Below are 16,277 nucleotides of genomic sequence, written 5' to 3' on the forward strand. Positions count from 1 at the left end.
CAGTCATTGTTTTATCACAGTCTTGATATTTGTGGATCAGGCATGTACAGTGGTACCTTGCCATTGAGATCATCATAGTGCATATCCATTTCTCCATTCTTTCTTCTCTTTATATTATTTTGTAAACACATTTTCATATTTTGATACTTTGTTTATCATTTTGCATTATCTCATGATGTTTTGGAACAGCAAGACCATCATTTCCATGACCTTCCCTCCGTTGGACTTCTGGGTCAGTTTTTCTGAGATTTGTTTTTCACTCCAGAGCAGATTTCAACTCTGATGTGGTGGACCTGCAGAAGGTCTCAGAACAAATGAAATATCCGTTCTGTTTTTATTGAGGGGGATTTATGTTCTGGTCTGGTAGTTTTAGAAAAATATGAGCTTGGCTTTGTTTCAGCCTTTATTGCTGTGTCTTAATGTGCTGCTCAGGAGATGAAATAGTTAATATCCAAGCTTGGTGAATCAGAAGGGATTGGCCTGGCTTTTGTTCCCAGTTGTTTCCAGTCCTTGACTGATAGCATCAGATGAGGAAAGTCATCCTTTGGAACATTGGGAGATGCTTGAAAACCTTTTAATGCAGGCTGACAAGTGGGCAGTGTGAAATGTGACTTTGGGGGATCTGTTTTAACATCTTTGTAAAATAATATCAGTGTGAGTGTTGGGCTTTGCTGAGCGAAGGTCAAATTCCTGATGTGAAAGGACTGATTGAGTTATTAAAAACAAACTCCGAAGGCTGGAAGCTATGTTAACACTTGAGAAACTAAAGGCCATGACTGTGAACTTGACTCTGGGCTTTCGGCTTTTGAGGTTAGCTGGCTTGGATTTAATTGTACCCCACCAATTTACCCCACCACGTCCACAGCAACACTTTCAGTTGATAGGCTTTGGAGCCCTGATGCCTGACTCTGGTCAGACTGACAGTTGCCCCAGGAGCTAGCTTACTGTGAATTCCCCTCTGGATCATGGGGACCAGGACAGTTCTTGAACTTCGACCCTAGGCAAAGTGCCCTCTTGGCACAGTTCTTCCTCCCTGCTGCCCTGATCCTCATGCCCCTTGTTTGAGATCGAGAATTCTTGGGTCATTTATTCCAAAGGAAGGTACACGCCATGAGCCTGGCAGGCAGAGAGTGGGTGCCCCTCTTCTGGGAGGATTTAAATGGGGGAACGAGTCAGCTGACGAGTCAGGGGAAGGACTCATGGCGAGACACAGGGGCTGACAGGCCCAGCTTCCTCTCTGCTTGATAAGCCCTCACGCCCCCACCTCCACCTGTTCAGACCTATTGGTTTCATCCTGCCCATAAAATCTCTGACTCTTGGCCTCGTAGCTGGAAGGGGAGGAGAGGATGGTGATGATGATGGCCAACATTTCCTGAGAACTTACTATGGACTGAGTGTTGTACAGAGTGCTTCATGCCAATCCTCATAACAACTACATGGGGTAGTGGTATCGCAGGTTTTCATTCTACAGATTAGGAAACTAAGGGGACACACTGCCTAACTAACTTGTCCCAGGTCATGCAGCTAGCAAATGGAGAAGCTGGCTCTGAACTCAGGATCCAGAGACTCTGCTCCTGTCTGCACAAGGCTCACTGCCTTGCTGGGCCAATTAGACCAGTTCCCTCCACCCCACTCCCCTCACCCAGAAGAACAAGGCTCAAGGAGGGTGTTCAGTAGCTTATAGTTGGGGACAGATGTCAGGTTGAGCACCCTGTGTCCCATGTGATCTCTGGGCAGAAGCCCTGCCTGCTTGTCTGTCTCTTCCTTATTCTTTCACAAGGCATTTCCTGCCCGGTTGCTGTGTGCCAGTCCAGGTGTGGGGGCAGTTGGGGGGAATTCAGAGATAACTCACATACTCGTGCCATCAAGGTGCTTATGGCCTCGTTGGGATAAATAAGGCAGGACTATACCTAATTATAAAACAAGAAGTTGGTGCAGATGAAGGAGGTCAAAGGAGGTAATGATGGCATTCCAGTAGGGGCATGCATTCAGGCTTGCTGGAGTTCCTATGTATGTATTCATTCACTCGGCATTGGCTGAGTTTCCAGTATGTACTGATGCTGGGGGTCCAGAGCTGGGGAGGGCACTTAGGATTCACAGTCTGGTGGAGTGGCTGAAGGTGTCTCTTTTCACCTGTGGTGCATTGTGCTGGATGCCAAGGGAGCAAGCACAGCACAGGGAGGAACCGTATGTGCCAAGGAGGATGGTGCTGGGTGGGGTGGGAAGACGTCACAGTTGTGGTGACATGTGTGAGCTGGATCCCGAAGGGCAGGTAGGGTACCGTGAGGCAGAGAGGGAGGGCAGGACATTGCAGATGGGAAGAGTGGCATGAAAGGTCAGGGCGAGCTCCGAGGACAGCTGGCACTGTGGTGGTTGGCAGGCTGAGAGGCGCAGGCTGAGAGGGGCAGTCGAGCGGATGAGGCTGAGACGGCCTCTGGGCCGCTGAGAAAGGAGCCCTGAGCGCCGTGCTCATTTAGTCCCGTCCTGCTTACGGAGTAAAGTTGTCAGTGAGGGTTTTTTGTTTTTTGTTTTGTTTTTTTGTTTTTGTTTTTGGAGGGTTATTATCTGATGGCAGCTTTATAAAGATTGATCTGGCCACTGTATGAAACTTAAGTTCTAGGGAAAATTACTAGAGGAAAAAAAACAACACTCAGGAATCTGTCGCGCTAAAGGAGGCTGAGAGAAATGCTTTAGAAAAATGATAGCAGGGCTAGGAGAGGGCATTCGAGAGAGAACCATGAATCAGCAGGGTTTATTGACCAGTTTTAGCTGGTGAGGCCTCTTAAACTGAGGCAGGACAAACAGGAGATGGAGCGGGTTTGGGTTGGAAGATGGCGGTGAGTTGTCTTTGCTTAACTGTGTCCAGGAGGCAGCTGACAGGAGAGAGGCCTGGGCTGGAGGTACAGATTTGGAAGCCAGCAGCACATCTGACAGCCTTCCCAAAGTGGGGTCAGAGGAACAGGATTCTGTCATCAAGTGAGTTTAGAGAGCCTGTACTGTACCCTCTTGCGGGGCTCCTAGGGCACTAGCATAGTAAAGCCTCTGAGAAGTCCTGCAGAAAGGAGGCCTGTTTGATCAGCATTTCTCCCATGGATCTGACCACTGTTGGAACACTTTTCTCGTACAGCCCTATTGACCACCCATAGATCTCACTTTGGAAACATTGACGAAGGTTCAGCTGAAGTCGTGGGAGTGGATGAGTTCAGAGGAAAGGAAAACCCAACTCAAGAAGGAAAGAGAGTCAAAGACAGACCTATGGGGGCTCCCCTCAGGGAGGGACAGGGTTGGGGAAGAGGCTGGGGGTCAGGTAGAGGATGGGGCCACAGCAGCCAGGAGGAGAGGGAGGCACTAGGGCAGGTCCTGCAGAGATGCAAAATGAGGTGTAAGAAAAGGCCTTGAGCTTGACAACGGGAGTTCAGGGACATCCTTTGGAGAGCAGATATGGGGAAAGGTGGGGGCTGAAGTAGGTCAGCAGTGGGCTGAAGGGCAAATAAAGGGTGGAGGCGGGGAGGGAGCACACAGCAGCAGCCTTTGCATTTCTTCCTCCTACCAGTATGTCTCAAATGGTAGGGCGATGACAGGCACACAGTGAGTTCTTCCTAGAGAAAGATGGGGACATCTCAGGACATCTGATTATTTCTCGGCAAAAAAAAATTGTTATACAAAAAGAAATAAAGCATAGGACATCTGGCTCCTTCTTCATTTCCTCCCCACTCTGGGCAAAAGGTTGGGCCTTCTGCCACAGTAAAGCCACTTGCGGTGACTCGTGGGAGCCCCAGTGTGTGATTGAGAGCCAGCTCAGCCTCCCGCCAGAGGCTCTGGGAGACCCCAGGGCTTTGTTTTTCAGGGAAGGGATGTGAGCAGGTGATGTTCCTGTTATTACACATGGTGCTGAATGAGTCACCTGGAATTTCCTAAGCATTTAAGTCAGAGGATTGGGGCAAATGGAGGGGAAAGAGAAGGGAGGTGGAGAGAGAGGAAAAAGATAACGAGCTGGATCCTGCCGGTGAGTAAGTTGTTCTCTGCTTTAAAGTGAGACATTTCGGGGTGGGCCTTGACCAAGGGAAACAAGGTTCTAGGGAGTGCCCTGAGCTACAGTGTGAGGAGGTGACAGTTTCCCACAGTGCCTCAGGCAGAGGGTACCTTCCTCTCCTGCCAAGAGAGACGGGCCAAGGTGGCAAAGCAGCGGGAAGATGCCGGCCCCTGACAGAGGGCGGGTGTGGTTCCAGGTGTGTTCATGCTGCTGCGCAAGGCCTGTTTTAAGGTCTCAGGCTCTGATCGTCTGTAAACTTGGGAAATCACAGGCGTCTTAATGACAGAGATTTAGCTGCCAGCTGTATCCTCACACTCCCAAGGGTCCGGCTCTGAGAATTTGCCACTATGCTTGGTTTTGGTAAACTAATCTTAAGCTGAAAGCATGACGGGTTCTTTCTGTGTACACCTTGGTGTGTCGCCCTCATCTTTAGTGAGATAGGTTGGAACTGGTGCCTCGGATGCTGGGACACAGCTGGCCTGGTGCCGTAGGAACTAACTCTCGCAGGTGGCCCAGAGGAGGGGTCCGTCCTGCACCGAGGCAGTGTTTCACAGCCGCGTGAGCTGGGCCTTGAAGGTTGGAAAGGGGCAGCCCAGGCAGAGGGAATAGTAAGGACTGAGAGATGGTAGCGTGAAGGCACATGGGGATCAGAGCATGGAGCCTCCCGGTCTGAGGTAGGACTGCATCCACAGTGAGGAGGGCCCGGAGGAAGCCGGTTCATTCAAGTCTGCCCTTTAGCCTTCCAGCCTTGGCGCTCCTGGCCTTTGCCTGTTCCCTGCTTTCGATTTATAGTAGAAAGTTAATTTCCCCTCTGGCCTCCCCCTACCCCCTCCCTTTACCGGATTTGGATTTCTTGCACATGTTTTTAATAGGCATCCCTTAATCCAAGTGTTGCCTTCTGGGTTTTATTCTGTTTTCTTTTCCTTAAACAAAACAGAAAGTCTATGCCAGCTTGGAATAGGGCTCAAAACTGAAGCCAGCCAATGTGTAAGGCTGGCAGGGGGCCAGTCATGAATTAAGTGCCCCATGCCACTCGAGAAGTCTGGCCGACACTGCACTGGTGGGGGCAGGGGGGCCGAGAATGGCTGGAGCTGGAGGTTCCTGCGTCTCCAACACCTCTTCTCCAGGAACAGAGATTAGCACAGACTCAGCAGTCTGGCTGGGAGCAGGGCGGTTTGAAGGAAAGGACTTGGGCACATGCCATCCTCTACCATTCCAGGTGTGCCAAGTCCTTGGCCTGGAGATGCAACACCACTCTCCACTGGGGCAAGTCACCTTACCCCTGTAAAGCTGTCCTCTCAGAAGAGCCTTGGAATGGCATGTCTTCAGGTCATTTTCAAGATGCAACCTTATGTGAAATCACTTCTGTATTTGTGAGGAAACTCTTGAAACCAAGGCTGGTTGGCTAGCTTGATTGATGTGGGGGAGGGTTTACTACCTGACAGACTTCTTTTAAGATTTAGTGCTAGGACAAGCTTTGTTTCCCCTGCAGAACTAGTAAGAATTATCTGTCCACCAGCCAGAGCCTTGTAGGATATTCTGTTTTTTTTGCCTTGTCTGCTAGGAAGCTCAAAGCCAAACTGAATGTTTTTTAGTAGCTATAATCTCATGGTTATACCATTTATATATAGTCTTCTCTTTTCCAGGGTTCTGACTTTTTGTTTCTCTTGTACTTAACCATTTTGTGGATAAGTCCTTTGGTGGGAAAGAAATGAAGGCATATGTGCAGTTCGAAAATACAGTGCCATTCAAGGCAGAACCCAGAGGTGACGATGCACTCCTCTTGCAGAAGTGCCTTGAGGAAGCAGCCGAGGGGCGATGGAAGGGAGAGAGGTGGAAGACAGGGCCGCTTTTAATTGTTTGCAGAGAATAATAAATGCTACTCCGGTTTGAATGCAGGTCAGCTTGTCCAAACAGCCCTTTCTGAAGTGGCAGCCTTCAAAAACTGTCTTGGCCTGACTACATTGCTCCCCCAAACTTCTTAATTACGTGTCAGGCTCCTGCATCCAGTGTTTTCACAACACTGTCCAGTTTGTGTCTGCAATTATAGAGATGTTTGGTTAAAGGCTCAGATCTGCCTGGAAGGGTCTCTTGGGCTTGGACCCCAAGTCCCACTCTGATCCTGAGACATCTAGAAGCCCATATGTCCCCAGAGTGAGGTTTCGGCACCCTGTCACCAGATGGGTGGCCTGCTGGCTTTTCTTCTTTTTGGCAGGTGAGCCGTGTCAGTGTTCCTGGGAGCCAGAGCCTAGCTCTCTTTCTTCTGCCTGGACAAAGCCCAGGGGCTTCTGGACAAGGCTTTATAACTTGAGGATGAGGACTCTGCTGTTCTGTACTTTGCTAGGGAAGCCAGGTCCAGCCACAGCTGCCTGTTCAGGCTGACCCATGCCAAAAGCACAGTGACTTAGACAGTCTGCTTTAGATGTCTTCTAGTACACTGCAGACACTGTTCACACTGGGAAACTGAGGCCAGAGAGGGAGGTCACACAGTGAAGTGAACAGAGCCTGCCTGTGGGCAGTGGTGGCTAGCAGCCCTTCCCCAGGACCTCTTTCTTTGACATGCTGCCTGACCACTTCGAGTGCATGGACGACACTTGGATTTATTTATTTATTTTTAAGGTTTCCAGAGCAACATTGCTCACATTTTAGTGACCACATTGTTTAGAATATAGCTTATCTCACTGGAATGTTGAAGCATCCAGCAAAGCCTGAGCCGGATATGGCTGACGTGGCTCATCCGAACCTCGGGCACAGGCCACAGTCAGCGCTGCCCTGCACCTCCCCCGTCTCTGTTGAGTAACTTAGATCTGCCTTCCCTCATCTTCCCTTGCTCTACCTTGGGAAGAGAGAAAGGGGCAAGGACACTGCCTCTCTTGTGATGGAGGTTGGGGCAGGAGCAGGATGTTCTCAAGTTCAAGTAATGAAAGTCGTAATTATTAACACTTTCTTGAGTGCTTGATGTGTACCCTGCACTTCATGCGAGTTCCCTCAGCCCATCCACAAATAAAGCCTAAAGGTAAAGAAGGTGCTCTACTCAGGTAGCTGGGAGGTGGAGGATATGGAAACTAAAACTCGGAATGTAACTCCTTTGCTCACAGTCACACAGCTGTCCGTGCTGGAGTGGAGTGAACTCCAGTCCACCTGGCTTTAAAGCTTGTGCTCCATGGCTTGGTTAACATCTAGGGCAGTAGTTTTCATCCAGGGGCTATTTGTCCTCCAGAAGACATCTTGCAACATCTGGAGACATCTCCTTGTCACAGCTTGGGAGGATGAGATGGAGGGATGCTACCGGCACCTTGTGGGTAGAGGCCCCTTCCCCCAAACAAAGAACTATCTGGCCAAACTGTCAATAATGCCAAGGCCGATAAAGCTGATCTAGGTGTCTTAACCCCCCAGCTGGCACTTTCTGGGTATGTGTTGAGGGCAGGGATGTTACCAGTCTGTAACTCCTCCTATGTGTGGTTGTGGTTTCTTTACCTAAAGCAGAGATCATGGGTGCAGAGCCCAGAAGGAGATCAGGGCCACACTGCCCTGCAGGAGTCACCCAGGCCTCTCTCAGAACAGCTTCTGATTTTTCTCTCTTGGGCTTTACACACTTACAGAGGTCTGGTGAGCAGAGGTTCTTGGGGGTTCTTGCCCTGAGGTGTTGCCTAAAAGGCAGTGAACAGGAGTCTTGGGTCAGTGCTGAGACTTGGCCCAGTAAGCCCTTGCCGTCCCTCTCTCTAGGTCCCACAAAGTCGTACCCTAAGTAACCAGGTGGTTCCAAATATATGTAAGAGTCAGAGCGAGTGATCCAGGCTGGAGGTCCCAGATGGAAGTATAAGAATGAGCAGGACATTCCATGATTCTCCAACAAATGGGTGGGATTCACGCAGGCAGAGGGCAAGGCGTGGCGGAACTTGGCGCTCCCAGCCCAGGTGATAGCAGTGTAGAGAAGCAGCTGGAAGAGTCTGGAATGCTGGGAGTTCTGTTAGAACATGGGGCACTGATTCAAGTAAGGAGTGATGAGGGCTGGCCCAAGCCTAAGTGCACTGGCCCGCGGAGGTGAGAGATGATGTCAAGGTGGCCAGGAGGAGGGCAGGGGCGCCTGGACAGCTGTGGAGCCCAGAATAGCTGGAAGTGACAGGAAGTCTAGGAAGTCACAGGAAAGGTGGTGTGGGATCATGTGAAACCTGTATTTTAGGGGTTCCCAACTCTTCTGAGAAAGAGAACCAACCATTCACAAGATGGCAGTTTTGCTCTGAGGAGCCCTTGTTTTGAGACTACAGACTGCCAGCTAGGACAAATTCAGAATTTCTTTTAGATGAGTTTGTGTCTTAGACACTCCAACAGATGGCATCTGGATACATCTGGAAGATAGTTTCTGTGATAAGAGCCGTAGACCCCCTAGGCCGTGCCAGCCTCGTTATTTCACAGGCTTGGACCCTGCTGCTTGACAGGCCAGGTGTTTGCCCATGATAAGGCAGAGCCAAAAGCCAAAAGCCCTTTTTGGGGCGGAGATCAGCATGGGTTACTGCGAGGACCTTGGAAGAGAGGCTGGAAGGCGACTGCGTAGGTGGCCCAACAGCAGTGAGCACAACAGGCCTATCTGGTAGATTTGCCCAGGTTCTGCTTGGAGCCTGGCCCTCGTCAGATTAGGTCCAGCACTTCCCTAAAGACTGCTTCAACCCAAGGCTAGGCCGGGTGGGGCAGGGCCTTTACAAGCTAAAACTAAATGAAGTGCGGCAGGGCTGGTGGAATGCTTCTCCAAAACCCTGAACAGTTCGTCCCATTGGATCCTGCAAGTGTTACACAATAGAAGGCCTGAGGGTGGGAATTCTAGTACTCTCTGAGAGGTGGAGAAATGGTGTTCTGGGGCATCCAGGGACCCCACGGGGGAGCACGGGGCCTGGGAGCCCCACTGACCCAGCAGCCTGGCCTGTCTCCTAGACCTGCAGCCCGTCACCTACTGCGAGCCAGCCTTCTGGTGCTCCATCTCCTACTACGAGCTGAACCAGCGCGTTGGGGAGACATTCCACGCCTCGCAGCCCTCCATGACGGTGGATGGCTTCACCGACCCCTCCAACTCGGAGCGCTTCTGCCTGGGGCTGCTCTCCAATGTCAACAGGAATGCGGCTGTGGAACTCACGCGGAGGCATATCGGTAAGGGGCAAGGGGCAGCCACGTTGTCCCCACCCCCCACCATGGCCCCAGCCCAGGCTCTGCACAAAGCCCGACCCACTCCCTGCTGAAAACCAGGGAGGGGACTCACACCTCCATCCCCACCCCCCACATTCTGTATTGTCTTGTTTAGGGGCCTGACAGGTAGAGTTCAGGTTTCCCACTCAGAGACACAAATCATCTCTGAAAATTTGAAAGCCACAGAAGAAAACACTTAAGGAGACAAGAAAGGGAAATCTATAAGAAAGGCAATATATGTGATTCTCAATAAATATGCCCTTAATTGCTGATAGGTGGATAAGTAGGTCATCGGTCTCGGAGGAGTGATCTTTTATTTGTTAATTTCCTGTACGATTGTTCTAGAAAATTTAGAAAAGGTAGAAAATTGAGAATTGCCTACTGCAGGATCACCACTGCTGCTGTCTTTCTGTCTTCTAACACCCAGAACGTAGTAAATCATTTAGTGTAGAGAAGATGAAGCCTTGAGATGTATCACTTGCTTTGCTCACAAAATTCTCATGCTGAGGATATGCCTGATTCTGTGACCTAGAGTCACTTCGAAGGGGTGACTCTAGATCACAGATGTCGTCTGGGGGTTCTCAGACATCATCCCGAGCCCCCAGGGCTGGTCCAGGGTGAAGTCAGGAGCGAGGCAGGGCAGCAGGTCTGGCCCTCATGAACCAGAGCATCTCTGCACGTTCGGACTGTGTTTTGGACTTTCACAGAAGATTTCACTCAAAGGCAGGATTTGATAGTTAAGAGAAGAAAAGTTTGAAAGCCATGGGGCTGGGCTGGTGTGCCCATTTTCCAGGGAATAATCTGATGCCCAGGAAGGGACAGAGCCCTGTAGGGGCCACACAACGTGACATAGTTGGTGACAAACACCCCCCCCCCCCGCTACTGAGCCTGCGTCCTTCCCGGATGGCCTCCCTAATTTTTTTTTTTTAACTTTAAAAAAGGTACTGATTCTAGGTGGTGTACATAAGTGTCACCGAGTCTCTATACTTTTGTATATTTTAAAAATATTTCAAAAATTACCATAACAAAAAAACCCCCATTTTTGTTCCCCCGCTCTTGTGAACCACGAGTCCACCATCACTTTGCACGTCTGAGACACAAGTCCTGTAACACTGACCCTAGAAGAAATGGGGTGCGTGGGTGGGGGATGGGACGGTAGTGGGACTAGGAGACAGGGGAACCTCCCGTGGTCTGTAGGTCCGTCGCCTGGTTTTCATCCCACTTGACGTTGCGCCTGTAAAATCTGGCCCCATTTTCCGGCTCTCGGGGCCTCTTCCCCAGGAGTGGGAACAGAGCCCTTCCCGTGGAGGAGAAAGGAGCATCCCCTGGCTGCGTGGAGCGCTCAGGGTGTTTACGTAACTGCTTGAATTGCAGAGCCAATTTAAAAATAATTGTCCATCTGGAGTGGATTTAAGAGATGAAGGAGAAGTGATATAAGCCTATGGAATGTTTTAGGAAAATGCATTGAGGGGAGAAAGGTACAGGGGGTGGCACTAAGCCATCCCTGCAGCGAAGGGCTCCTGGGGTATGTGCTGCCTCAGGAGGAGCTGTACAGGTTTACTGAACAAAGTTCTGAATCTCTGAGGGGAAGGGCCCTAGCAGAAGCAGCACTAGCAGCTGACACTTAGCAGGCGCTTACTGTGTGTGTCTCACAACAACCCTGTGAGGTATTATTATTGTCCCCGTCTTAACTGAGGTTCAGAGGTAGAGTAACTTGGCTGAGGCCCATAGCTGGTCAGTGGCAGAGGCTGTCATTGAGACTTACCCCATGTTCTTTTGTCACCTGCCTCCTCCGGTTTTAGGAACCCAGCATTGGCTGTCATTCTCTGTGTGGGTTTAGGTTTGGGCTCTGGGTCCCTTATGCCTGGTGAAGCTGGCAAAGAACCAGTCACTTGGAGCATCTACCCCCTTCGCTAGCCACAGCTGACCCTGGGGCCACTGTGCGGGGCCAGGCATCCTGATCCTGTCTGACCCCAATCTCTCTAGGGCGAGGCGTGCGGCTGTACTACATCGGAGGGGAGGTCTTCGCAGAGTGCCTCAGCGACAGCGCTATCTTCGTGCAGTCCCCCAACTGTAACCAGCGCTATGGTTGGCACCCGGCCACCGTCTGCAAGATCCCACCTGGTAATGTCACGTCCACATCCACCCCTTCCCTGGCATCCTCTCTCCTGTGGAGTGTGCGTGGGACCTGGAGAGGTTTTTTTTCCCCCTGACATCCCTTCATCGTGGTTTTCATTGCCAACCTGGAGGGCTTTGTTTGGGTTTTCTCAGTGCCTTACTGCCTCACGGTGCTCTCCCTGAACCTGTGCAGGGAACAGAAGCAGCATGTGACAGCTCTGCCTTTGACCTGTGTGTGCACAGATGCTCAGGCACGCTCCTTCCTTCCTTCCTTCCTTCCTTCCTTCCTTCCTTCCTTCCTTCCTTCCTTCCTTCCTTCCTTCCTTCCACAAACACGCACACCATGCATTGCTACTGGGAACGGAGGGGTACAGGAAGCCCTGTTGCTGTCCCCACAGGCCTTACATACCTGCCGAGTGTACAGCACGAAAACATGAATGGGTTTAATACAAGGGAGTGTGCTAAGCACAGATAAGGTGTTCCTAGATCCAGTGGGAAAAAACTACCGGGATGGATCAGGGAAGAGTTCCTGGAGGAGTGGCATTAGGTGCAGGGAGATGGTGGGGCGGGGACCGTGAGGGCATTCTGGATGCGGGGGGAATATAGGCAAAAGCCCTGCGATGATGGAGGGCAGGGTACCTATGGGCAGCACTCTTGTCTAGAGGAGAGGCCATGTAGAAGACAGGGGAGATGTTTAGAAAGCATGATGGGACCAGGCCACAGAAGGATGTGACAAAGATTCACTTTCATTCTGGGGAACTGTCAACGGTTTTCTTAGCAGAGCTGATGAATTCCACATGTACTTCAAGAAGGGGTGTCGGGCTCTACCCCAGAGGGTGGCCTAGACAGTGAGACCAGGCAGGAGGCCGATCCCATCTAGCCTTCTTTTCTTAGAAATCTGAGGTAGAAAGTTTCAGCCAAAGCCCACTTCTCACTCACATGGCGTGGAGCCGCTGGACATGCAGCCTGCAGAGCGTGGACTGACTGGCTGATGAGTGTGTGGCCCAGGTCGGGCCGTGGACTGTGGTGTACATGTGGCATGTCTTTTCCTGCCCATCGAAAAGCAGTTGATAGTGAAGCAGTGGGCCATGGGGAGAGTCTTGTTAAGAATGCAGGCAGTTTGAAATGATAACAGTGCTCTACATTTTCACAGCATTGTGTGGTTGTGTCTACAGAGTACATTTACATCTCTGCTCTGGCTTAGTCCTCTCCAGTTATTCAGGCTCTTCAGGTGAGGAGGCATGTTGATGAGACGAGTTCAGAGAGGTTAAGCCATCTGCCCAAGGACACACAGCTAGTGGCAGAGCCGGGAATGAGCTTCAGACTGTGTGACTCCTGAGTCTTGTGCTCCTCTGTTCTTGGCCCATCTGGGGGCCGGAGCCCACTTTCAGCCGTACCTCACCACACTCCCCATGGAGAGAGTGAGAAGGGGAAGCCGGGTTGCATTCTTAGCATTTGGCCCTCTCCCTTCCCCAGCCCCCCCTCATCTTTCAGTGAGGGCCAAATTGGCTGTGGTGGTGTCTGTTAGCTCATAGAATGTCAGTGCTTGGGGTCCTCCGAGGCCAGCCCCTCCCTCATTTCATAGAGGAGACACAGGTTTACAAAGAGAAAGTGACCAGCCCAGAGTCACACAGCAAGATGAGGAGCCCAGTGTTGTCCCATTAATAAGTGTCACCTCAGCTCACCTTTTGGGCATTTTCAGCATGTGCTTTTGACTTTATTTTTCTGGTTGACACATTCTTGGCACTCAGGTGGTAGAACTTCAAACAAAAGATTTATTATAAACTTTATTTGTGCCTGTCTCCAGTTTTACTGCCTGGAGTGTGAGACACACACCTTCACTTTGCTGTGAATGTCACCTCTACCCAGCTTTGTGCCCAGATCTCTCCCTCCCTCCTGGCCCTAACACGCGGTAGATTCATCAGAGGAGCCGGGTGGGAGGTGTTCTGGGAGCCCGTGCTGAGCGTCCTGATGGAATGGCATGGGCTGAGCAGCCTTTCAGCTGGCCTGTCTCCGCCAGCACTTCCTCTATCGAATGGCAGACTGGTCATTCTTTCCCAGGTGGCTATGAGCGTTCTGGTTTAGGTTTCTTATCTCTGTTGCCTGGAGCCCTGCCTTGTCCCCTCTGCCCAGGGCAGCGCCCCTTTATCGAAACCATCTCCGCGTTCTTGGTAGCCCACTTTACCGCCCTCTCCAGCACTCCCACAGCTCTAAGAGCTGGAGAGCTTGCCAGTATTTAATTCTCCCCACTCGCGTATGTCAGTTGCAGTGGCTTTATGTGGCAATGGCTTTAAGGGCAGGGACCAAGTGGGCCTGTCTCTAGCATGGTGCTGAGCATAGAGTGTGTGTACCAGTTCAGCTCTGTCAATTATGCTGTTCTGGGTGACCCAGGGGTGGCTTTAGCCAGGAGCGGAGCATCAGGCATGTTTGCCCTTTTTCCCTACGAGCACTGTTTTTGTTCTGTTGGCAGGATGCAACCTGAAGATCTTCAACAACCAGGAGTTCGCTGCCCTCCTGGCTCAGTCTGTCAACCAAGGTTTCGAGGCCGTCTACCAGCTGACGCGCATGTGCACCATCCGCATGAGCTTCGTCAAGGGCTGGGGCGCAGAGTACAGGTCAGTCCTGGGGGCCGCATGTCCCAGGGTCCAGGGGTCAGAACAGCAGGGCAGGGGCTCCTCAGAGACAAGCTAGGCAGCCCTCGCCTGAAGACCAGAGACCAGGGATCGGAGAGAGGCCATGGCCTGGCAGGCTGGGGGTGGGGGCGAGTCACACCAGATAAGGAAGAGCTGGCCCAGTGCTGACAGGCCTCACAGTTTGTCACGTGCTGTAAACACACACGCACCCTCACCTCAACCCTGGGTTAGGGACATTGCGTCATCCCTATTGTATGGGTGAGGGAACTAAGGTCCAGGGAGGGAAAGTGACTTGCCCAAAGTCACATTGTTAATGGAAAGGCTGAGCTTGGAACTGCGCCTTCTTGGCCTCTTCCTGATTGTTCACTTCAGGCAGATGTGTCTGGACGACCCTCTCCACGCAGTTAAGTTTTCATTTCCTTGTTCCTTTCCTCCTCTGTGGTTCCATCTCTAACTCTGGGGCCCCTGAGTATCTAGAATGTTAAATAACCGAGGAGCAGGGAAGGGAGGAGGAGATTTGGATAGTCATGAAGGAACAAAGTTTACTTGCTCAGAAAAGAAACGATGTCTTTCAGAATTTCAGATATTGGTTTAAACCCGACACTGGCCAGGGGGTCAACCTGGTCTGCTCTGTTGACTCTCTCAGACCACTCTGGTTTGGGCTTAGAGAATCTGGTCCCTTCTCTTTCGCACCTGGACAGGAGTTTCCTGAGGCAGAGCTGTGTGTCCCTCCTCCTGCTCCGCAGCCCCCCACCCCCACCCAGCCCCCAGCCCCCCAGGCAGACACAGAGGTACCCACACGTCAGCGGGAGCCAGCGCCTTGCAAGTTACTCTCCCCTTCTCTTCATTTTTCCAGATGTTTGGAATCCATTTTGTTTTGCAGTCATTCTGCACCCAAGCCAAACCCATTTCAATATTGGCTCTGGGCCACCGTTTATAATGAAATCCAGATGAGCATGACTTATGGAAAGTCAGATTCTCATTAGAGAATTTCGGTCCGTAAAATCCTCTTCTATTTACCGTATTTGAGCTGCTGTTCCCAGTGTCTGCCCCACAGTGCCAGGGTACAAAGCACCTTGGTCTGTGGGCGTCTCTCTGAAATCTGGGATGAGTGACCAATTGAGCCATCAACGTGGTCAGACCTCAGAACATACAACCCAGTTATATTGGCCCAAGGAGATTAGCCCAGGCCCAAATGCCGGGCCCAAGGGATGGTTTAGCCCACCTTTTAGCTCTGGCTGAAATCACTTAGGGAACAGGAGTTGAAAGGTTAGAAAATTAATATTTTTTTGTATGTGGGAAGGGAAATATTAAAAGATAGACCAACGGAAAAGAGCCAGAGGGAGATCCATTTGCTCTTCTGACACTCAGAATGCAGTCGAGAGGGCCATGCTCAGGCACCCAGATCAGGCGGGAACCCCAGGCCTGAGTCTGCACCCCGATTTCTGGCCCTCTACTGGGGCAAGGCAAAGAGGGCACCGCCCTCGGGCCAGCGGCCCTCGACCTGGTGTGGCACCACAGCCCTCCAGCTTCAAGCCCTGGGAAGAGGCCCCATGGCAGTGGAAGCCTCTCCCCGGGGGCACTGTATCACCGTGCAGGACATAGTGCCAGCACACCCAGTGCTGTGCGGCCCACCACGTCACTGCCACCTGGCAGCAGCACAGAGCAGCCTAACTGGTGGGTGCGGCCCCTTCCCAGAACAGTTTTGCCCTCCTTCTGCCTCTCGGGCCAAGCAGAGTAGGGTTTCATCCCTTCTCTCGGTGAGATGGCCCAAAGCAGGGCCCAGGGCCCAGGCCTCTCACCTCCAGCTGGCACCAGCACCTCCGGCCTAGGCAGATAGCCTTTGCTTGGTGTAGGCCTTTGGGCGCTCGCCTGTGAGCTGCGTCATCAACCAGCCCGAATTTAGACAAAGTGCTTTGGGGAAAAGAAACGTGTGGTGTGCCTTGGTTTTTTCCAGTAATTGTTTCATGGCTCGCTCTGCTCGTAAGATTTTCCAAAATAAGGCCATAGATGGGAATTATATCAGCACATTGGGAACCGACGGCATGTGGACTCTGTCGGCACTTTGTAAAAAACACCCCTCAATCAGACAGACACACGTCATCGTGGCCTGCTGGGGCTGGGCTCGGGTCTGGAGACGGGGGAGCCGAGGTGCCCATTCAGGACAGATGGGATCCAAGGAGACCTTTGTTCAGGCTGGAAGCTCTGTCGGGGGCCTGCCACAGCATTGGGTGGGCCTCCAGGGTACCCTGGAATCTGCTTTACATGTTCAGCACTTTAAGAGCCACCTTGTTCCCCATCAGGAGAAACCGATT

The 16,277-nt window shown here is 51.6% G+C and overlaps 1 protein-coding gene across 1 annotated transcript in view; it reads left to right on the forward strand.

Moving 5' to 3' along the window:
* The window catches only part of SMAD3 (SMAD family member 3), a 115,575-nt gene that overhangs the window by 94,826 nt on the left and 4,472 nt on the right, over positions 1-16,277 (forward strand). The window contains exons 6-8 of the mRNA XM_016140992.2: positions 8,963-9,175; positions 11,198-11,335; positions 13,800-13,944. Of these exons, the coding sequence (XP_015996478.1) occupies positions 8,963-9,175; positions 11,198-11,335; positions 13,800-13,944 (496 nt within the window). The remainder of the gene's footprint in view (positions 1-8,962; positions 9,176-11,197; positions 11,336-13,799; positions 13,945-16,277) is intronic.

The sequence above is a fragment of the Rousettus aegyptiacus genome, unplaced genomic scaffold, assembly GCF_014176215.1.
Source record: "Rousettus aegyptiacus isolate mRouAeg1 unplaced genomic scaffold, mRouAeg1.p scaffold_m13_p_3, whole genome shotgun sequence".
Taxonomy (NCBI): Eukaryota; Metazoa; Chordata; class Mammalia; order Chiroptera; family Pteropodidae; genus Rousettus; species Rousettus aegyptiacus.